Source organism: Oxyura jamaicensis, chromosome 2, assembly GCF_011077185.1.
Source record: "Oxyura jamaicensis isolate SHBP4307 breed ruddy duck chromosome 2, BPBGC_Ojam_1.0, whole genome shotgun sequence".
Classification (NCBI taxonomy): domain Eukaryota; kingdom Metazoa; phylum Chordata; class Aves; order Anseriformes; family Anatidae; genus Oxyura; species Oxyura jamaicensis.
The window spans coordinates 114,751,121-114,774,618 of NC_048894.1; the positions used below are offsets into that span (position 1 = coordinate 114,751,121).

The 23,498-nt window shown below is 41.2% G+C and overlaps 1 protein-coding gene across 18 annotated transcripts in view; it reads left to right on the forward strand.

The window, feature by feature from the left end:
- DTNA (dystrobrevin alpha) overlaps window positions 1–16,313 on the forward strand; it is a 221,709-nt gene extending 205,396 nt beyond the window's left edge. For all 18 annotated transcript variants that reach the window (XM_035319608.1, XM_035319610.1, XM_035319612.1 and 15 more), the window contains 6 exons: window positions 201–360; window positions 3,153–3,242; window positions 3,947–4,115; window positions 4,813–4,945; window positions 8,116–8,162; window positions 12,795–16,313. In XM_035319608.1, the coding sequence (XP_035175499.1) occupies window positions 201–360; window positions 3,153–3,242; window positions 3,947–4,115; window positions 4,813–4,945; window positions 8,116–8,133 (570 nt within the window). In that variant the 3' untranslated portion in view covers window positions 8,134–8,162; window positions 12,795–16,313. The remainder of the gene's footprint in view (window positions 1–200; window positions 361–3,152; window positions 3,243–3,946; window positions 4,116–4,812; window positions 4,946–8,115; window positions 8,163–12,794) is intronic.
- Window positions 16,314–23,498: the final 7,185 nt, after the last annotated feature.

The following is a 23,498-nucleotide window of genomic DNA, read 5'->3' on the forward strand; positions in this document are numbered from 1 at the left end:
TCAGTTCTTGACTTGTGTTTTCCTACTTACTATTTTTCTATCCTGGAGCATTGCTGTCTGCTAACAAACAACTGACTTCAGTACATTTCTTTTAGCAAAATTAGCATTACACAACTGATCTACAAACAGCATGATGCCTTTAAGCTGAGGGTGAGGGCTCTTGCACTGTTTAACTGTTTAACTGTTTGATTGTTTTGTAGACACAAGGGGCAGGGTCTCCTCGTTCCTCACCCAGCCACACCATCAGTCGACCGATCCCGATGCCCATCAGGTCTGCCTCCGCCTGCTCCACCCCAACCCACACACCTCAGGACTCTCTGACTGGGGTGGGAGGAGATGTGCAGGAAGCCTTTGCACAAAGTAAGTCTCATTATTAGCTTGTGTGAGGTACTCGGAAACTATTTTAAGAATTGTTATTTCACGTGGTTAGTGACTAAATGAACTTGAGTTTCTGAGTTGCATGCAGTGAAACAACACAAAAATATCCACAACAGCTGTGTCTCACTATGGAACATCAACTTTGTCAGCTGTCAGACATTGCTCTCAGGGCAGGCAGGTAAGCACAACCTGGACAGTGATGCCAGCTAATGGATTTTGCAGTAAGAGGGAATTTTAATGAAGATGGTCAGCTCATTATCGGTACCCTGTTAACCAGAATAAGAAGAGTTGTTACTGACCTCCGCAAAGCATTGTCGGTGCGTTTGTTTTTTAATGAAGACTTTGCGAAAGACTAGATAATACAACCATAGACTTAGTTTAGGTAGGAAGAGCTCTGTAAGCCACCATGTCCTTCTGCCCCAAGAAAGCCACCTTCAGAGTGAGATGCAATTGTTCAGGACTTCAGCCGGTTGAGTTGTGGATGGCTCCCAGCGTGCATCTTTTACTGACTCTGCTCCAGTGTTTGACCATGGCCATTACGTATTTTTTTTGTCCTTAAATCTGAGTGTCTCTTGATGCAACTTGTGGATGTTGTCCCTTGTTGTTTTGCTCTGGGGCTCTAAGAACAGTCTGGCTAGACTAGGCAAGAATTGAGTTCTGGAAGAATCAATGAGCCCTTCGCTTTTTTAGAAAACTGATGTAGAATGCACAAGGTTTCTTATTCCTCTTTCCACTGTCTTGTCAAGCAGCAATAAATTTTGAACAGTTTTGAATTTCTAAGGCCACAGGTTAAATTATGATGTTGAATGCTAAAGAAAGCAGATAGCTCATGTGACCCGAATGAAATATTCCTTCTTTTTCTAATCTGATTTCTTCTAAAACACATACATCACTGCAGATCTTTTACTTGAATATTTTTTGTCCTGCTTCACTAGTACTAAATTAAATGTAAGTGGGGCTCTGACGTACCCCTACTAGAGTGGATGTGTATTTGTTCCTAAGAGCCCAGTTCAGCCTCTCATGCAGCCTGCCTTTAGACTTCCCTGGGCACTGTGTGTCTCCATCTTACAACAAGGTCGAATCTATAATGCAATCAAGAACTTTCTACTAAAGTGCTAGTCGATTCATGTATTGAACAAGTTTTACTAGGGTGTAATTCCTAATCCCAACATACCAGGCTGCTGGATACCTTATTTTCTGTGAGAAAAGAAACAGTCGAGACATAATTTTCTTCTTTCTGCTGTGAAAAAATTGAGAGAGGCAAAAAATGTGGACCACTAACCTCTGTGATATTGTAGAACAGTTTCTTCCAGAGCTACGACTGAAAGAAATAAGATAGTGGCTACAATAAAATTTCCATAAATAATACTAAGGCTGCCTCAGGCAAATGCTTTTAAAGTATATCAATGTGTTTTGTTCAAGAGAAAAAGCAATATAAAAAGGTAAGTGATCACATTTCAGAAGTGCAGCATTTGATGAATATCTAGCTTTATGTCATTATTTACCATATTCCCTAGATGGGGAGGTCAGAACTAAAGAACTTGAAACCAGCCATTCTGTCACATCTTGACATATGATGCTCCGTTCTGCACTGCACCAGCGGAGACCTGTCTCTGTATACATAAGGCAGACAAGCCCTGGTTAAAGCACTGTTTCTCTTGTGTTTCTCTTTTTTTTTTTTTTTCTTTTTTTATAGAGTTTGCAATAGTTTAGAGATACAAATCTGAGAAAGCTTTATAGAGGGAGTGGCTGTGTGTGTAAAAGAGAGATTAACTACTTCGATTTGCATTCCAGGAATCGTTTGCTAACAGTGATATATTAAAAAAATAAAAAGCACACTGTAGTGTTCAGGAATTTTTTTTAATGCGTTGTTTTACATTCAGCCTGTTTTAAAGAATCTACAGCGTTTGGATCCTGCCAGTTCCTGTGAATAATCCAGTCTGGAAGATTAGAGATTCTGTGGGATATATTGATTATTCAGCCACAATAGGAGCTATGTTTGGGATCTGAGGGAGTGAAGCATGAATTACCCACAGCCTCCTAGGGAAGGAGTATTTCATGCAGTTCACAAGAATCTTTCATGATTGATGGTTAAGGGAATATTGCCAGGTTCAGCAGGGAAGCACTTCTAGATCCATTATTAGAAAGAATTTAACAGCAGCCTGGGGCTGTTAAGAAAGGCAATAGTGCTTCCTTTATTAAAAAAAAAAAAAAAAAAAAAAAAAAGGTAAATTATGAAATTATGGAATATACAAGAAAATCCTTCAGCTATAGGAGAGGCTGAGAGGGAGTAGAGAAGAAAAATCTTATCAGTCTTGATGAGGTCAAGTATGTTTCTTCAACATCTGCCATAATTAGCTGGCAAATATGGAGCAATAATGGTGTCATTAAACAGAACAGTGAGAATTTAGAGAAAACACTTCATTTCTTCCCTCCTCCCCCACAGACATTTTAAATGAGTTCATGCTGGATTTAATCTTCCAGGCCTGGTCTGCTGGTGTCACTACACAAATGCAAGCTTGATGGCAATGAATAATCTGCACATATCTGGCATTGTGATTAAATGAAGCATGAGGGCAGGCTTCTGCTCTTGCATAGAGCATGAATAAATGAGGACATTCTGCAGAGAACTCTTCTGCACGTGTCCCTTGTAAGGACTTTGATACCCTGAATCACCACAATGGCAGCTTTCAGCAGGGTTAAAACTGCTTTGAACAGGAAAACATACGTCTTGTGAAGAATACTAACACTGTTTTGTCTGTCTCTTGCTTCAGGTGCAAGGCGGAACTTGAGAAATGATTTGCTGGTGGCAGCAGATTCAATCACCAACACCATGTCTTCTTTGGTAAAAGAACTAAATTCTGGTGAGTGAGGCTGAAGGGGGTGGATGGTCAACACATTGACATTTCACAGATGTTTAGAAAAATGGGAGTTAGGAGTATATCGACCAACAAGGAAAGCAATGTAATGTAGTTTCAAAGCTTTTTATACTTACAGAAAAAAAATCCCAAATAATGGTTTCATAATAGAGGAGATTTGAAAGCGATGGATGTAAACGTGCAGTAGGATACAATGGAAACTCCTTGAGAAGTTTGCTCCTGTTTTTATATGGAAATGTCCTTTTCAGGGAATTGTAGTACCTGAGAGAGAACTTGGTCAGTGGCTGTCAAAGCACCTAATCACATGGCACATTCCTGTTCCATAAAAAGAAGTTTCCATTTAGAAAGATGGTTGAAATGGCATGGAGGAGGGATTTCCATCTTTAGAAATTATGTTCAATATAGAACGTACAGGATTTGTTGTAAAATGCTGTGTATAGTATACTCATAAAAATATCCTACCTAATAAGCCAAATAAGCAAAAGCTTCAGTATTCTGTCCCACCCTGAGAAGAAGACCATTAGGTCTGCAGATATATGTAGAATGGAATTTAACTAAATATCGCTGCATTTGCTACGAGGAGGTGGTCGTTGTAAGCAGGAGACACAGAGAAAGGCTTAAACAAATAGACGGGTATGGTTATTCTTGTGAAAGTTAAATGAAAACACCTGTCACCTTTTGCTTCACAGAGGTGGGCAGTGAGACAGAAAGCAACGTGGATTCCGAATTTGGACGGACCCATTTTGATGACCTCGTTCCGTCCCCAACATCCGAGAAGGCTTTCCTCGCGCAGATCCATGCCCGGAAGCCAGGCTACATCCACAGCGCTGCTGCCACGGGATCCATGCGCAGTGACATGTGGGTAACTGCTCGGCTGGCCTTTGTAGTATCACTCGTTTTTCTTTTGAAGGCAATTTCTCTCCTTCTCTACTATTTGAATACCAAACTAAAAGCGTAAATTCAAGTGGGGATAGCTTTATGAACGTGAGGAGCGAGCTGTCTCACATCCAACCTGGGACACTCGGGCAGTGTGCAGACCATGGGACAGCTGTGCTCCTTAATGTATTCTGCAGTCCCAATCCCTGCTTATCCAGAATGAGGGGCCTATTGGAGCACTCTGAAAAAAGGGCAGTTGTTTTTGGAAAAGACGGAATGCTTTTTGTTGACCAATTCAACTGACCAACAAACCAGTTTATTTTTAGAATCTGAAACTTGTCAAAGACAATAGACATCTTTCCAGTTATTTTCGGTTCAACCTCTTACTCCTTGTTTACTCTCAAAGCAGTTATTGAGGACTTTTGTTACTCATTTCCATACTGTTGTACACCAACAATGCCTTCAGCACGATATGCCCTTTGGTCTACTTCATCAGCACTAGACCACTGGAGAGGAGAAATAGCAGTAGTGTCTTCCACTGCCAGGAAATTATTAACTGGTGGTGCATGTGGCTGGAGTAGAAGTATCTTGCTCTCCTTGGACCTTGGAATAAAGGGAAGTTTTATTCATTCTGAATGTCATTCATTTCAGGAGGCTATTTATGAATAATTGTCTTTAGGGTTACAGAAGATGGAGACCCCTTTGTCAGAGCAGATGATGAAAATTATGAGAATGATTCTGTCCGCCAGCTGGAGAATGAACTGAAGATGGAGGAGTACCTGAAGCAGAAGCTGCAGGATGAGGCATACCAGGTGGGAAAAGGAGCTGCCCATACATATCCATAAATGTGAAACAAATGCTGCCCAGAGCCCTTCTTATCCCTCCTGGGCCCTGGGGTGTGATCTCTTCTCAGTTACTAAAGCAGACACATTCCAAAACCTGTTTCTGTTCTCTTCCATAGCCATGCATGCACCTGGCTTTTGTGCATGTCCAGGAAGACCACACTACCTGAGAAACATGACAGTAGTCCTTAACATTACCAGGGCCATCAGGTGGGCCAGAATTGCCCCTGAGCTTGTTCTCTGCCAGTTCCCGCCAAGTCACTTAGACCTTAGTGCTCCGTACCACATAGGCTGGTTCATGATGTTAAGCTGAGCTCTTGCTATATTTAGGTTTTGTTTTCTTCCAGTAATGGAAAACATTCATAATGGTTCGTCACTGTGAACTGAAGCTCAGATACAGTCTGTGTCATTGTCATCGTCATTGTCAGAATCTGTAAGGGGAGGAGAGGGTCTGGAAAGAATTATATCCTAGAGGAGCGAGTATTCAACAAGCATCTAGAATAGTGGAGCCTGGGGATTTGTCATTAAGCACCCCCTGAGGAAGTTTTCAAAGGGCATTTGTTTGAGAGTCCAAGAAAAGCTAATTTGCCAGAGGGGGCTGGAATTCTGTAGATATCCTGTCCTGTCTGCGCAGCAGTCTCTGCTTCTGCCTGGTGTAATGAACTATCACCAGTTTTTAAGTTATTCTGACTGGGAACATTCTAATATAAAATTCATATCTTATAATGTTGGTAGCAGTGTCAGTAGTAGGGCATACCCAATTCAGTTACTAGGGAACAGGCTTAAAGCAAGCAAAAATAAGTATTTTCCCACATGGTGATCAATTAAAATTTGAATCTCACCAACCTAGAGTGTAACAGAGACCAAAAGTGTAAATGAGTTTTTAAAAAGGATTTAGCAGACACTAAGAGACCATGTGTACAGAAATCAGATTGAAAGCACCTTCTGAGCAGAAATTTTGATGGTAGTTTTCCTGTAGTGTCCATTGCTGGTCACTTTGGAGACAAGATTCTGGGACTGACAGGCGCTTGATCTAATCAAAAATGGCAGCTCTTGTGACTATCTCTTCTGTACAGCTGCTAGGATGAATTAGTCTTGGAAGAGTTAATTGAAACTCATCAAAATTGCAGGTACTTTTGAGGTTGATTAGAATCTGTTCTTTGGTTTTGTTTACCTAAGTCTGCTACAGGCTCATGGGTAGCCTGCCAGAACTCATTTCATTGTATGAACTGGACATGATGACAGCAGCAGCAGCACTGTTGTGTAATATATACTAAGGCAACAGTGGGTGACATGTTTTTTTTTTTGTCACTTTTTTTAAATCCAAGCTAGGAAATGACAAAAATGACAGCCTTTAAACTTATGAATAAGATAAGCTGCCACTGCTGATGTAATAGAAAATAACTGTCATTTGCTGAGAAGGAGTACCTCAACAGTGACAGCTATCGTGCATCAAATAATAAATGTTATTATTGCTGGTAAAAATTTCATTTTTTCTGGAAGGAATGATAGACCAATTTGATCGTACTTTGATTACGGGATGGAAGCGCAATGTACCGTAACAGCGTTACATGAGTTTCACAAGTCACAACAGGATTGTGTACATGCACAAAACTGAGTACACGTGTGCACTGCAAAATAAGGGTATTCCTTGTGTAGTCAAAATTGCAAATGTTGCTAAACAGAACTGGGTGTTACTCCTGCTTCAGTCAAAAATAGAGCTTTTCTACTGTCTTCCAACAGCATTCACAGAAGACAGGGAGGAAATATCTCTTGTTGGTGTCAGAATAAAACTCCTGTTAAATTTAGGTCAGCCAAGACTACACTCAGGTGAACAAAAATGTGTTCACTGAAGCAGTCAAAAGTCCTCATTCTATACAATTTCCATTTAGTAGAATTTTTCCAGAAGAAATTTCATGATGTACTTCACTGTCCATCAGATTGTCAGCTCCTGTCAGGCAATAATTTGATAGCAGTGACCTAAAAGTAGAAGCTACTTTTTGTTGATAACCTCAGACCCAAAGAATGCAACATGTATGAGAAGTCCTTCCTAGTATGGCTGATACCCTTTTGATTAAGGAACAAGTTTAAAGCAAGCAAAAATAGGTACTAAGCTAGAAGGCACCACTAGGATGATTAGGATTTGATTGGATAGTATCATATATTGCTCTTGAGACACACATGCTTCAGCTTTGGCTTGTTCTCTGCACTTTGCGGTTATTTTGTGTTTTTTGTTATTCCATGCCTTTTTCCACTAATGTCACTGATAGTTTCTAAAGATAAAGCCATGACTTGCTTTCCACTTGAAAAAACGGTAGAAAACTGGGAAATTACTATTTAGGGTATCCTATTGGACAGTAGCCAGGTGAAATATTATCATTTTGCATCCAACCATTGGAGTTTATTACAGGCTGCTTTTCTGTTTGTACTCATATGTACAATGCATTCATCTGGATAGCAAAAACAAAAAACAAAAAAAAAAAAAAAACTGGTGGCTGTAGCTGTCATAATGCAATTGTCAGCTGAAATAATCTGCGAGGAAGAACTCCTACTGGGGTTACAGAATGGTACCCTCAGTAACAATATGGTAACCATTTTTATGTTATTTAATATCTCACTTTGTGTAAAAGCAGCACATTTTTAAAAATGTGTAGACGTAGTGTAGCATGGAAGACGGTTGGTCAAAACCCACTCTTGTTATTTCGTGTCACCTTGTCTCCAAGACTTTCAAGCAAAACTCTAAATTAGTAAAGTATGAGCAAAACACACAGGATGCACAAGGGAATCTGGGGCAGGAAACCTCAAAGGAGACTTCTTTCTCTCTCATTTTTTGAAGCATGTTGTAAATAACAAGTATTTGTACCATAAATAAATAAATAAATAAATAACCACATTTAGTGCACAAGTGTAAATGCTAACAGTGCTTATCCTCCCACATCTGCTATCAGTTGTGTTCTTGTTACAGTCTTTTGCTGGATGTGTTGTGTAAGACACTTTTCATTGGGTTTGTTTTCTGGGTTTTTTAATTGCTGTCTTTATTTCTAGGCTTGTGCATGGCTTTCTTCAGAGTAATACACTGCCTGGCTGCTCACTGGCTTAATTTGTCATGTTCTTGTTTTCTGTCCTCTGTTTATCTACAGGTCAGTTTGCAAAGTTGAGTGCAATATCCTTCTCTCTCTCCTCTCAAGTAAGTATCACTATAATTTAGAAGAGTATTTGGAGTGAATCCTCAAAATGTGTATTTCACTTGGTACTGCCTGAGTGTATGTGATGATGCTGTTTCTTTCTTCTCCTAACTTGTATTAGTATGCCTACGAATGTCTCTAAATAATTGCTAATAATCCATTTGAAATGTGGTCCTGGCCCTGAGGATTCCTGTTAAGCCACCACCCTTTTCATCTTCATTTGTTACCCGTAAGGGTGAGAATGTGGGACTTTGTCCCTGGGGATGATGACAAGTATATTAGCCAGTACAGAGGAAGTAAATTCAGTAGATAAGAAATCAGATTGTACTTCAGGAGATCTGAGTTCAGTTCCATGCAATGGTTGGGTCTTCCTAGGATAACTGAAATAAATCAGTTCTGGTAGGACCAAAACTTCAAAGAAAGCAATCCACCAGCTGCCTAATTGTGGAGCTATCCTCCAATTTGTTGTGGAAGTTTAAAATGTCCCGATCCAAAGTGCAAGGTACCCAACTACTTAATACCTAGGGTCTAGCAATTCAGAGATAAAGCAAGAAAGTCTCTAAATTCCCCGCTGATCCATATTCAGGTCATGTTCTTTACATGTGCCAACCGCACAGTTGCAGCACTGAGTTTAATGCCAAGTTCAACAATTGTATTTTTATTCAGAAATGCAGGCAAAAGCTATTTTTACAAAGTAGCCTGTTATTCCAAACATTTGCCCAGGGAATGGGAAACCAAAGGCTTCCTTCTTGCTGCGGACTTTGTATTTCTGACCACTGAGGAGAGCGCGGTGCCCTGCTGTGGAGCCAGCAGTGAGAGGATGCCATCCATCCTACCGTGACCCTGAACCCTGGGCTAACAGGGCCACAAAGGGGGAAGAAATCAAAGGAGGGGTCTGACTCCAGTCTGCGAACTGAGTCTATTCCTCAAAGCCAGAACTAAAGGCAACTGAAGGCCCACTATCAATGAACTCTCAGAGCTAGGAGCAGGGTCATACTCAGACAAGCAAAACCAGCGAGCCAAGCTGTGCCAACTGTAGCAGGGATTTCTGTTGCTAGATTTTGTATGCGGTGCTTCATGCTAGGGGTGCCAGCATTTCAGGAAAGGCTGAAACCCTCCTTATTTATATGGCAGTTTTGATAGCCAAATTTGACCCTAATTCAAAATTTTTACAAGTTCTAAAGATACTAGGATGTTAAAGGGTGGGCCTTGGGAAAGGAGCTGCCCGTCTTGAGTGTTAAAATCTGTTTAGGTATTTCTGAAGCATCTGTCTCAGTGTCTGCTAAAGAAGAATAAATGGATGTGAAAAGCAAATAGCAATACCCAGAGTACTATAAACACCAAATAACTGCTCGTAAAAATTCTCCTAACGTTGCCCCACAGGTTACAGTCATTTTCTCAGTAGCCTTGTTAAAAATATGAGCTATGTAGAGTTTCCTAAACATAGACAGCCAGAAAAGCAAATTTTCGTCTTCATTTTGTTGCAGTTGACAGTTGCAGATCAGGTCACACAAAAAGGAAAATAGATCTTTTAACAATAATGTATGTGGCTGTGTATATAGGGGAACTACTATGTCTAGCTGATTTTAGTTGCAATTAGGAATAACTGACTTTAAAGGATAGGAATATTCAGGCAAATGATTTGCAGGATTAAGCAAAAAAAATAAAATACAATCAAATACACAATAAATAAAGAAAATCCTATTCATTGAAAGCCCAGGCTTTAAATCTTTTTTAAGGTTTCAGTTTTTATGAAAAAGCAATACTAACACAGAAATGTAGGAAAATACATACTTCTGTTCTACATAATGCTTTCTTGAAAATATGTATCCTGGCTCAAATTAGCAGAGATCTGATACTGAGTTACTATCTCATCCCCTGGATGCTCTTGAATCATATCAGTTTATTATAGCTTCATATGAGTGATATGTACTGATGGCCAGCCACAGAGTTATCAATCATGGATAACCAATGTTGACGTCATTTGATTAAGGCTTTTTGTATTCTATTTTCATTTGCTTTTTTAAAAGTGCTATGTTCAATTCTCTAGAATTGATTTGAAATAACATCTGGTATAACAAGTTCCCAAGAGATCAAGTGGTTCAGGTAATACATGTAATATAATTTAATCATGTTTTGAGTTTATATGTTAAATGTACTTTAATACCACTTGGTTTATTCTTAATAAAGTAGCAGAGTGAATTTGAGGTTGTTTTCAGGAGATCTCAAAAATATCTGAACACGTGAACACGCAACTTCAACATTATTTTGCCTTTATCCCCCTGATAGCAGCTGCATTTCTTGCCAAGGATGGCCAGTGGAAACGGAAAGCCTCCACCTCTGAAAGCAGTTAAGAAGTTGTCACTTTCCATTAACAGTTGTCAACCTGAGCAGTGGACATGCTCCCACAAGCCTTACAATTCCCTGGATTTTCGAAAGCAATGCTTTCTTAGTGCTGCCACAGCAACATTTTAGTTGGTCTCATCTAATTCATTTTTTTTTTCATTCTGAACATAAAAAACAGCATTATGTGGACCATTCCAATTGAATGTAACAGAAGGCTGGCAGCACAGCAATTTTTTTAAATGTGTGCTACTTTGTAAGCTATTTTTTGTTTTTCCTCTTTATTTTTCTCCTCAAGCCCTGCTCTTCTTAGCACGTAGGTGTTAAAAAAGCTGTAAGAGAACTGTGACCAGGTTAACTGTGAAGAAGCAGCTTTAGGTCTCTTTAAATTTAATTTTAAAACCACACAAGTGATAGGGGTACTTTTTGAAAATCACTGAATGATAAGTAACAGAAAAGAATTTGTGGATTAAGTTACAACAAAGGCTGAGAAGCAGTTTCATAATATGACAAGTCATGTGAGTCTTAACTTGGAATTAATTCTGGCATTTCCAAAATGCCTCAATGAATTTAGAGTCCCGAGGTTCATTAGTGCTTCTTATTTCTTGTATGGAAACCTCTAACCCAATGCTGGACGTGAAATTGAGAGAAGCCTTGAGAGAATTTAGAATAGCCATCTTCCCACTCAACCAAGATAAGTAATTTATCCAGAAAATTAGAAACAAAACCAAATACTTATCAGTACTGTCAATGCATCTTAATGTATCCAACATTTCACAAGCCACTCTGGCTTTGCTCTTGTGGTTTATAATGATGCCACCAAGAAATATGAGACGTACCTATATTTACCCTAAAACTGATTCAATAAAAATTAGTCTCACACAGCTGAGCTCTGACCTCTACTGTGCCTTTAATTTTCATTTTTTGGCTGAACTGTGAAGAGAAAATTGTTCTCTTATAAGATTACCAAATGAGTTTGCACACTTAAGTGGTGTAAATGCATGCCTGATTTTTTAAAAAATACTTCCTTAAAATTCACTTCAGGATTTTTTTGCAAACCTCTCATTATACTTGTAATGCAGGTTTCCTTTTCATACATCAACAAAATTTTAATGTTAGGTCTTTTGTAACTGCCTGACACAAGGAGATACTAAATTAAGATCATCATACCATTTGACATGCTTAGGTATTAAGGAATCAGATGGAAGCATTTGTGCTTGAATAATTAATACAATCAAATGGTGTCAGGAAGGAGAAGGAGCAAGATAATCTACCTGACCTTTCTTGATTCATCAGATTTCATTTAATTCTTTTTTGCTAAAGCCATTTGCATTTCCTCTCATCTTGTAGATGAGAAATGAAATGAGTGGGAAAGAATTCATGTTGATAGGGTTTGGTCTTTTATGCTGTTACTATCAGATCTCTGTCTGAGGTAGTTGAAAAGAAAAAGGATGGGCTCCTCATCTTTGAAAGTGTGTAAACAGGATGAGAAAACAGTGCCTTTAGGATAAATACGCCCAAAGTTCACAGGTCCTGACGTAGTTCTGAGAGAGAGCAGCGGTCATCTATTAAGCATTTTCCATTACCAGCTAAAACTTTGATGCCTCCAATATTAAGATATTTATTCATTCTTCAAGCCACACACACACACACAAAAAAAAAAGTGCACCAGCAGACGAGGCTGTTTATGAGCTATGGCATCCTGAGTCATCCTTTTAAGTAACTGCATTTCTTCATAGACATAACAAAACAGATCCAAGCCTGTAAAGGAAGGGTAAGGCATTTTCACGTGACGGGAAACTCACAACAGGAGATGGCGAGTGGCTGGTAATGGGGTGGCTGAACACCCTGTGCACAAGGGCAATAATCCATGGTTTGGCTATCAATAATCTGTTTAGAGAGCAACCTGTAAGGGTAAAATTGAAGGGAAAATTGAAAAATCTGCAAATCTGTGTTAATGCAGACCCAGCTATTCCAGTGTCCTACATGGAGAGCAGAGAACAGTCTTCTCACCATGGTTAGAAGAGTTTTTTTCCTTACCAAGTGCCCTGTAAGTTTTTGTTTATAGCTCAGATACCTGTGGCTCATCTGTGTAGAATGGGTTTTTCACGTCTGGGGGGATTTGTTTCAGGTATAGCCAAAGGAATTGGCCAGGTCCTCCTTTTTTCTCTCTGTAAAGCAGCATGCTTTTGCTATGCTCGTGGGTGTGCCTGTGGGGGTATGTGCACACACATGCAGCATCTTAAACTGGCACTTTATAAATAAAAGTTTCCCTAAACATTTCTCAACAGGCAAGCTGCAGTCAGACAGACAACGAGAGCTATGTAAGAACTGATGATGAGGAGAGCTGCTTTCGGACAGACGATGAGGAAAGCTTAGCTGCAAACTTCACAGAAGAGTGGAACCAAGAGGTGCAGCGTCTCTTGACAAAAAATTCACATAACTAAGTTCTGAGGACTGTAGCACAGTACTTTTGTTCTAAGAGTTGTAGTTTGTAGATGTGTGTTTTGACAAAAAGACTTTTGTTTAAAGCTAACTTATATTAGCTACATCTTCTGTAACATGGCTCATTACCAGTGAAGAATACAGACTGAAGTACGTACTGCTGTTACAAAGGATGGCAGTGTTAATAACTCACATAAACCCTTTGCACATGATATTGAACCTGTTCAGTTTACAATGACAATACTGTTTATAGATAGAAATTTGATTTCTGAATACTTTGAGATTTTAGTAGCTCAGTTTACTATACACTGTACATTTTTTCCACGGAAGAAATAAAAAGCTGCAATTATGCATTTAACACTGAATGATTATACTCCTGAGTGTATATAACTAGTAGCCCGAAAATTGAAGTACCAGACTATATTTGCAATTTGTTTGCAAGTCTTTAAATTGACTTATACAAAATGTACTAAAATAATATAATTATTAATAATAACTAAAAAATCTCTAATCTAGGGCTAATGTGTAACTTAGGAATGTTTCTTTCAAAATAATCTAACAAATCAGCCATAGAAGTTAGTGTAAATATTTTTTTTTCCAAATAGCTATCATATACAAAAGGTGACATTCAAATGATATAGAATCTAGTTTTTAAATCAGCACAGATCTTCTTAAAACTGTGAACTATGTTTTGAAATACTCGTTGCTAAAGCTGTTTATAAACCACAGGTGCCATAAGATCCCTGAACTGACTGATGTTATGTATAATCTTCCATGGTATCGTTTCACTGATGTTTTAGCTTTAGTAAGCATGTGTTCAACAAACCGTCTCTTTCCATTTCTCTGCCCCTCCAACTCACCCACTCCATTAACGTTATTTTCGAGGCCTTCAGCTTTAAATGTACAGGCTTAAAGTGCGCTTGCAACTGTTTTCTTTTTATTTCCGAATGTGTATTGCCTTAGCCAGCCACCAGATGTTCTGCATGCACTCTTGGAAATGTGTAGTGAGACTCTTTCAGAGCTGGATGGAGAATTAGCTATCAGTGAAAAGCACAAGAAAAGCAGTGGATTTTTTGGAAAGGACAGGCATACGATTACAGGATTGGAGTTTTGTCCATTTTCATAGCTCTCAAGGATAAAGGCATTTCAGGAGAAAGGGGACTTATCTGGCCATTTTGGATTAGGAAGTGAGACTGCTAGATAAGATGTGTTTGCTCAGCTGCTACTACAAACCTATGGGTAGTTCTGAGCAGGGACAGACACAAAATAGCTGGAATATCCCCCATGCCGTGTATTGCTTGGAAATAAAGATTATGCCTGTACGGCTTAATACATAGCCAATTGTAGCCCACACAGAGAACTTGGAGCCAGTCCAGGACCAGCCAGACCAGAAGCAGGGCAGGAACATCAGTGCAATGCCAAGTGCTGGCTGCATAGCCCAGCAGAGAAGCTCAGTGTGTTAGCTTGGGACAGCCTCTGTGCTAACATCATTTTGCTGCACTAATACAACATCGCTGCTTCCAGTGTCTGGCTGACCTGAAGTGACATTGCCTCGCAGCCCTGAAAACAGTAACGTTTCATACAGATATTTCACACCAGCACAGTTTGCCTACAGCAAGTGATCAGATATTGATCTGAAGCAGGTTAAAATACAGTTTGTCTGTCCTCTCTTTCATGGTTACGTGGATGTGTGCTGCCGTATTTATGTGAGATTGCTGTGTAGCTCAGCCCAGTAAGTTCACTTGTTGCTTGCATGCACTCTCTAGGCTTGTGGCTGTTTCCCTGGGCACTATGTGTTAGGGGACGAGTATCTGTATGAAAGAGCTGCTGCCATTTTTCACTTTCATATCGTATTATTGCTTATGCAGAACTCTTGTCCACATCTCCTTGCATATCTGGGCTTGGTCTCAGACATCCAAATGGATACTAAGGCATCCGGATAACTTCATGTAAGCTTTTCATTTCTGCAGTCACTGGTCTTTGCTCCTGGGATATGTGCCGACCTGGCAAGGCAGGCACCATATCCTCTGATGCCCCCTCCTCCAACCTCCTCTCAGGAATGGGTGAGCCTCCACTAGTGCCTAGCACTCCACATTTAAAGCTAATCCAATGAAGCTGTAGATGTTGCTGTCAGCTCAGGATTCCAGTCAAGCATTTCCTGAATAGTGATAAAACAAGCTAAAACGCAGCTATGTGCAATGGCTGACTAATTCAACCCATGTCATGTTTAACTGTACCCAGAGTAATAGCTCCCTCCCATCACCATCATGTCTGTGTGACCATTATCGCTATGCTTAAAATAGATGCAATAGAATAAATCCATTGCAAGGGCTTTGGGACTAGGGGTAATGAAGAAAGTTGATGCATCAAGCATCTTTCTCTCAGCAACATGGTCCCCATCAGGGCTCTAGGTCCCTCATGCCCTGGAGCTCTGAGATGAAGCACGTCTTATTCGGCTCTCCAAATATCTATTTTAAGCATTTTCCAACTGTCAAGCTGGCTACATTTTCGCCCAGCTGGTCTTTGTCTGCTTGTTGAATATTATTTTGATTGTGGTTTGCGGTCATTAAAACAAACAGAGTTACAGAAGAGGTCCTTGGCATGGGCCTTTTCTTAACTACCAATGGCCCACCACAGCAGTCAAATCTCTGGGTGGTTTTACTGTCACTGGAGGGAAACCAGTGGTTTGGATTCAGGAGACAGGGATGTGAAGATGTATATGGTCCTCGAATGTCCAAAGCAAAGGTGGAGAATGGGTTGTCTGTAAGTAGTACTGTTAACTAAACTGCATAAAAGGTGTGTGGCCTTTGTTGTGATATAATATGTATTTTCTTATATGCATGAGCCAAATTGTTGCATCATAAGTTATCACGTGTGTCTGCCTTTACTTTCAGTCATCTTCTCCCATCCTTATTGGTTCTTGGCAATTACTGTAGATAGACTTTGTAAATATTGCAACCTCAGGTTGCTGTAATCACATTGGTTCAATTCAGCAGACGGAGCTGTGAACAACGAGCACTCCACTGTGTCCTGAAGGCAAAGGGCATTTTTACCTTTGAACCAAAAAAAAAAATGTATGAAGAGTTACATCTTGAGGCTACTAACTATAAGACATTTTTAAAACTACTGTACTTGACACCACTTGAGACAGATACAGAGACACTAAAGATGTCACAATATTCATTGGTATTGTAACAGAACTGCTATTGTATGGGTTTTTTGTATTGCTGTTAAGTATTGTTTTGTGTGTGTGTGTGTTGGAACCTACTGGGGACATGTTATATTTTGAAGTGATTAAACTATTTAATTGTGTGTCTATATTTTGGAATGGAATTATTTCTTCATTAAAAAGATTTTTAAAAGTATTTTATGGAGCATCATGTCTGTGGCTTATTTTGGTTTCATAAGTCCATGAAGCTCAAGGGCAGTTTGTTTCTGTAGGAAAGCAAAAAGTTTCCCTGCGGTGCAGCAAGCAGCCTTTGCTTTGCCATGTTTTCTCCTCCACCTCTGCACAATAGAACTGCTTCCACCACTTTTCCCAGCGCTTTACGCACAGCACTGATCAACCCCTGCTTTCCAGCAGCCCAGGCAGTTTCTTCACAGAATCACAGAATCACAGAATTTCTAGGTTGGAAGAGACCTCAAGATCATCGAGTCCAACCTCTAACCTAACACTAACAGTCCCCACTAAACCATATCCCTAAGCTCTACATCTAAACGTCTTTTGAAGACTTCCAGGGATGGTGACTCCACCACCTCCCTGGGCAGCCTGTTCCAATGCCTCACAACCCTTTCAGTAAAGAAGCTCTTCCTAACATCTGACCTAAAACTCCCCTGGTGCAACTTTAGCCCATTCCCCCTCATCCTGTCACCAGGCACGTGGGAGAACAGGCCAACCCCCACCTCTCTACAGCCTCCTTTAAGGTATCTGTAGAGAGCGATAAGGTCGCCCCTGAGCCTCCTCTTCTCCAGGCTGAATAAGCCCAGCTCCCTCAGCCGCTCCTCGTAGGACTTGTTCTCCAGGCCCCTCACCAGCTTCGTCGCCCTTCTTTGGACCCGCTCAAGCACCTCGATGTCCTTCTTGTAGCGAGGGGCCCAAAACTGAACACAGTACTCGAGGTACGGCCTCACCAGAGCCGAGTACAGGGGGACGATCACCTCCCTAGCCCTGCTGGTCACACTATTTCTGATACAAGCCAGGATGCCATTGGCCTTCTTGGCCACCTGAGCACACTGCTGGCTCATATTCAGCTGACTGTCCACTATCACTCCCAGGTCCTTCTCCGCCTGGCAGCTCTCCAACCACTCATCTCCCAGCCTGTAGCTCTGCTTGGGATTATTACGCCCCAGGTGCAGGACCCAGCACTTGGCCTTGTTAAACTTCATGCAGTTGACCTCAGCCCATCGGTGCAGCCTATCCAGATCCTCCTGCAGAGCCTTCCTACCCTCGAGCAGATCGACACTCGCACCTAACTTGGTGTCATCTGCAAACTTACTGAGGGTGCACTCAATGCCCTCGTCCAGATCATTGATGAAGATGTTAAAGAGGACCGGCCCCAGCACCGAGCCCTGGGGGACGCCACTAGTGACTGGCCTCCAACTGGATTTGACTCCATTTACCACAACTCTCTGGGCCCGGCTATCCAGCCAGTTTCTAACCCAACGAAGCGTGCGCCAGTCCAAGCCAAGAGCAGCCAGTTTCTTGAGGAGAATGCTGTGGGAGACGGTGTCAAAAGCCTTGCTGAAGTCAAGGTAGACCACATCCACAGCCTTTCCCTCGTCCACCCAGCGCGACACTTTGTCATAGAAGGAGATCAGGTTCGTCAAGCAGGACCTGCCTTCCATAAACCCATGCTGACTGGGCCTGATCACCTGCTTGCCCTTCAAGTGCCGCATGATGACTCCCAAGAGGATCTGCTCCATGAGCTTCCCTGGTACTGAGGTCAAACTTTCTTAAAAGAGCACCAGGTTGCAAAGCAAGATGAATAGCTCTTACCTAACGCAATAAGTTTGTGTTGTGGTGAAGTACACCCAGGCAAAGGCACCAGGGAGGCAATCCCAGCTGTGCTTTTTGTGCCCGCAGTGCCGGTGATTCTCCATGAGATGGTTTATTGAAGGTATGCTGCTCTCCCGCAACGGCAGCAGCCCTTGCCAGCGGATGCATTACAGCCAGCCACCACAAAGCATGTCCCTGGCAGCTCAGCACAGCCAAGACATCCTTGTATACAGACAACGTTGCTAACCATCCAGTTAATTACACCAGGGTGGGGTCACTTAGAAGGAAAGCAGTACCAGCACATTAAAAATAATCCTGTAAATCATACCATGCAGTGAAATATCCCAGTATCTGGGAAGCAAATAAAACCCAGTACACTCACTCCTTCCAAGCTTCCTGCTGTGGTAACCTATAAATCACCAAGGTTTATTTGCCCTAATTCCCCTGTCTACGTGGTGACATTCTTCAATAAAGGCGATCGTTTTACACTGTAAATTATTTGCCATATACTCTGAACTTTGCCTCCAGAACCCCAATCCAAATTCACATCCACAGCACTGTAATATATGATGACATATCATCAGCTCATGAGGATAACTCTCTTTTATCCATGCATAATCCCAAATTGCTGTATTTCTTCCTAACCCACAGTCAGACCGTGGCCTTTGGGGAACAAAGGAACGAATGGAAACTAATTTATAGGCACAGGCTATTTTCCTCTTTACCTCTTAGTTACTCTAGCTACCTTCTGTTCCCCATGAGGAAAACAGACTCATACAAGAAGGAATAAAATGGTTTCATTTGCAAAAGAAATAAAATAAAAAGAATAGAAAAATATAAATAAGCTGTCTTTAGGTCTGGGAAGGTAGCATCTTGGCTGCATCATTTCTGAGCTGGGTGACTGAAGCATCTGCAATTCCCTAAGACCATCCAGGAGGTTCATTCAGCAGCACCTGGATCTATGGCTGCTCTTCCAAAGTGTGCGTTGAAACTGCCTGTTGCTCAGCAGCTGAGCTGCAAGGAGACCCGTGAGCCAGGCAAAAACTTTGATGTTCTGTAACAGAACATTGCAAGGACTATGAGGCTGCGCCTATCACAGAAATAGATTCAGTGGCTGGGGGAGGAGAAATCACACCTCCAACCAATTTGGAGAGATGGAACTAGATGTTGAGGACAATTTCATTAACGAGGAAGGAGTGGGAGGATGCCATTAATTTGATTATGGGAAGGGAAGGAACACAGGGCAGGGCTGCCGGCCTGCCTGAGGGAGGGACAGGAGGTGGGAAAGGATGGGGCTCCCATATGGGCATGTTGGCAGGCAGAAAGTGCAACAGGGAAACTGGCAGGGGAGCCCTGCAAGCCACATCATTCAGGCTTTGAGATAAGGTGATTACTGCTAAAGACTATGAGGATGGGAAATGTGAACAAGTAGTTGTTATGTGCCTTGGAAGGAACTGGAGGAGGCCATAGCATATTTTGTCATTGGCACATGGCCTTATGGAGTGTGGTTTGCTGTTTTCATACAACACAATTTACCACCAGCAAATTAGCTTCCTCCTGACTCACTTTTTTTACAAGACACTTAGCAGTGGGCAGATGGCAGATGTGCTAGGCCTGCTGCTCATTATACTAATTGCCAGCCACAAAGGCTTCCCATTAATGCTCCTGCTCCCCTGCCTGCTATAGCTCAACCCTGCTTGCAGCCTGCCTAGTCTGTGAGGAGAGTGGCCTCTTGCGAGTATGTGTTTTGTGTGGCTTTCTTATCACTGCTTGGTTCGGCTTCAGGCCCTCTTGGTACATCCCCTTCTGAAAATATAACATACGGTTTCCAGCTTGGGGACGTGAGCATGTATGCCCACATTTCCCAGCCTTCTTCCTGTCCTCCATCAGGCCTTCACTTGAGATAAGTGCTGTGTCAGCCCAGGAACATGGCTGCCCAAGGAGGCCTCCTCGGGCTGGTGCTTTGCCCGCTGGGCTCCATTCCTTGGGCCTGAAAGACTTCAGTTCTGCTCGGACCTGAAAAATAATACCTTACCTTATTGCACTTCTACAAAGTAGAAAAGTAGGATGTTTAAGTGGCATTACCCTCTCCCTGAGTTGTTTTTACATTTGATACCAAAAATGTGCTCTCCCCCTCAATGCATTTGCCCCAAGCCCCCCTGAGCATGAAGCCCACCAGCAAAGTGCTTGTTTCGGTGAGAGGCTGATCCCAGAGTGGGTGCAGGCAGTAATTAGTACTCCAGGGGACTCCCGTCACTGCACACTTATCAAAGGACACTTCAGCAGAAACACATTTTATTCCATGTTTTGGATCTAAGCTTTCACAAGTTAGCTGAGTTCATATATAAATGCAAGAAGAAGGAAAGGGGAACAATATTCTGAGGCCTTGATTGTGAGAAATGTATTCAGAAAATCATATGTTCACCAGTTAAAAGCTGTTTTGTAAAGGCTACACAAAGTCTGCACGGTTCTAGCATTGGTTGTTTGCCTGGCAAATTGATAATGCAAAAATTAACTTGTTTTGGCTGCAGCTTGGGGTTACCAAGGCTGATAGTGCCTGCAGGACTGGTGGCAAAAAAGTCAAACCATCTTATGTGCAGGTTCACCTGGGGATCCTCCCCTTAACCTAAAGAGAGCAAAACTGGAAAAGAGTGGCAGACACAGAGCAGAGGTCCCAGAGCTTCCTCAGAATCTTGCTAGCCCTCATCATTTTCCCTTTCCAGCCATTATATGGATTATAAAACTGATTTCAGTCATCTGGGCTTTGAGATAAAATCTTTCCAGTCAAATCAGAAAAAATAACAATATTTATTCTCTCACCTCTGAATATAGAACTTGGCCAACATAACTTAAAGCCAACACATTAAAAAAAAAAAAAAAAAAAACTGGGAAAGGCAAGGCTTGAATTTTGTTGAGTGTCTTTGTCATCCACTGTTGCCTAGGTATCCATATTTAAAATTCAAAGGCTTGTTTCTAGGACTTATAAACTGTAGAAATAAGCAGATTCTTTAAAGAGAAGAGGACTCAGCTTTGCTTTGATACATTTACTTTGTTGTGCTGATTTGGACATTCATGGTCTAGTGATGACATAGGAACGCAGATACACTGCAGGAGCGTTTCCCTTGCTTGCTTCAACCAGTTTTGTATGCCTCGCTCTGCATGATCACTGGCACACGTACACTGATGGGTTTGTTCTTGCCATGTTGAATGAGAAACGGCATTCCAGACTGCATGGGATGAGTCAGAGAGCAAGCGGCTCTCCTACCCAGTTTAGATGAGTTGGGTTGTTCTCATTTCCACTGCAAGGGAGGGTGCATAAGCCATCCTTACCCAGGCAAGGGAGAGCTATGCTGCATATGCCCTCACGCCAGCCTCCCAGAACAAGGCTGGCGGTACCTTGCCAGGAGCAGTACCACTTTGCACCTTAGGAATTGCCATTCCCTGGGGTGGGAGCTCTGATTTTATTGCACAGCAGCCTCCAAAACCCCTGCCCTTGGTTTTATATCTTCGGAGCAAGCAGCTGCTGCAGAGGGTGTCAGAGCCCCACCACACCAAACACAGGTAGATGCCTCTCCTCCTCTGGAGGAGGGGATGCTCCAGGCTAAGAAAAAAACATGAGGGAAATATTAAAAGAAGGATGTTCACCTGTTAACACAAAATCTGATCAACACAACTGATCAAGAAAGGACTTTTCTTGATGGGCATAGTAGTAATGAAAATATTTATTCGTTATGGCCTATGGATGCATTTCATTACCATTTAGTGATACCACAGCTATAACTCCAGAGAAAAATATTTTCAATGTACTGTATGTCTACAGAAATCTTTAAGCTTACTCTAAAATTTCTGGACTGAATTTTGTCAAATTTATCCAAATCCAGCACTTTCCTTCATCTAATTTACCACAGAAGCATGTGGACGTGTCTTTAGCTACATAAACCTAATTATGCTCATGCAGCCCCAAAACTGACAACTAAATTATCGTCCCAGAACAAAGCTAAAACAGAAGTGTTGCAGCTTGGTTTGTTGGACCAGCAATTTGAAAAGAAAGATAGTTATGCAAATTCCATTTGGAAATTATTAACATGAGCAATGCCGGAGAACAAAATCCTTTCATTTTATTAAAGGGACTCCACCTTATTATAAACATGTTCTGTTTCTGGATACATTATCATAAATAAATGCAGGTATAAGAAGTATTTTTGGTAGAGTAGACAGGTTTTTGAAGAAGAGTCTTTCTCGTATAGTGCAGTCGTAAAAGAAGTTTCAAGTATTCTTTAAAATCCAACATTGATTGTGTGATTTCTTTCCCCTGTAAAGCTGCAAGATTGTTGCTCTGGAAGCACTTGTTTTCAACAGAAAGTTGGCACTGTTCACAAATGAAATCACACTGAAAATTAAAGACACCTCGCTCCCTCCAATGCCGTTCACTTTATATTAGCTGCCTGAAGCCACACAGTCAGGTAAGGTCTGAAATCTCATAAAACCTACAACCCATGAAGAACTGTTGCTAAATAGGGGTGGTGCAACGTATCATGCAAGAGGTAATGTCTCTCATGGTTGTGACTTTATTTGACTGGAAATCTTTCACAGATGCAAGAACAGATATACCTTCAAACTAAAGAAGGGTAATCAAGTGTTTTGGAAACCAAGGTAATTGAAGGAAACCAAGGTATTGAGGATGGAAGTCTTCTTTATATTAGTTGTTGTGTCTATCTACAGGGGGTTAAACTGTCTATCCCAGCTGAAATTAACATTACTTATATGCTGTTTACATTATTTATACTTGTTTATCTGTAGCATAGTAACACTGAAAAATTAATCAATATAAATCCAGTCCTCATAGAAGAACATTGGCACGAACCTACAGGCAACACTGATACATCATCCACTGATCTGAAAAACAAAGCTCAAATTTTTGGAAACATGGATAAAGGCCACTATAATAATTTGTTAAGTGGTAGAATATGGAGAAGTTCAGGCTTTTCCCTTCATTTCTAAAGAATCTACAAATTAACATCCAACAGATGTGAAGTTGTAGAAAGCATGAGTTGTTTAAAAAATAAATAAATAATTAAAAAACAATACATAAGTTAGAGGGAGTGCATGGAAAAAAAATGAAATAACTACAGCAAATGCAGAGACATGAATGTGCATTTCTTAACAGTAGTCACTGGCACATCTGCCTTCTAAAAAAGCATGCAGTGTTCCCACTGACAGCTGTCTCCTGGCTTTTTCTACCAGTAAAGCAGAAATTAAGTAGTGAAGTTGTAAAACTAGAAGAATTCAAGAAAAGTAAATATGCAATAAACTCAAAAGGCTGGGGTTTACTTATTGCAGATAAGGGTTTTCCCATAGGAATTAACAGAAGGAAGGGGAGAATGGTGTCACATTTTTACGGACAAACAGAAAAGCCGACAAGCACAGATTTTTGGCATGGCATGAGGCTTCAGATTTTGAACAGCCCTTTTCACTGCATGTAGAGACAATAATCCTAGTGCAATGTGAGCCAAGTCCCTGGCATGCTGCATGATTTTCAGCCATCATCTCATTC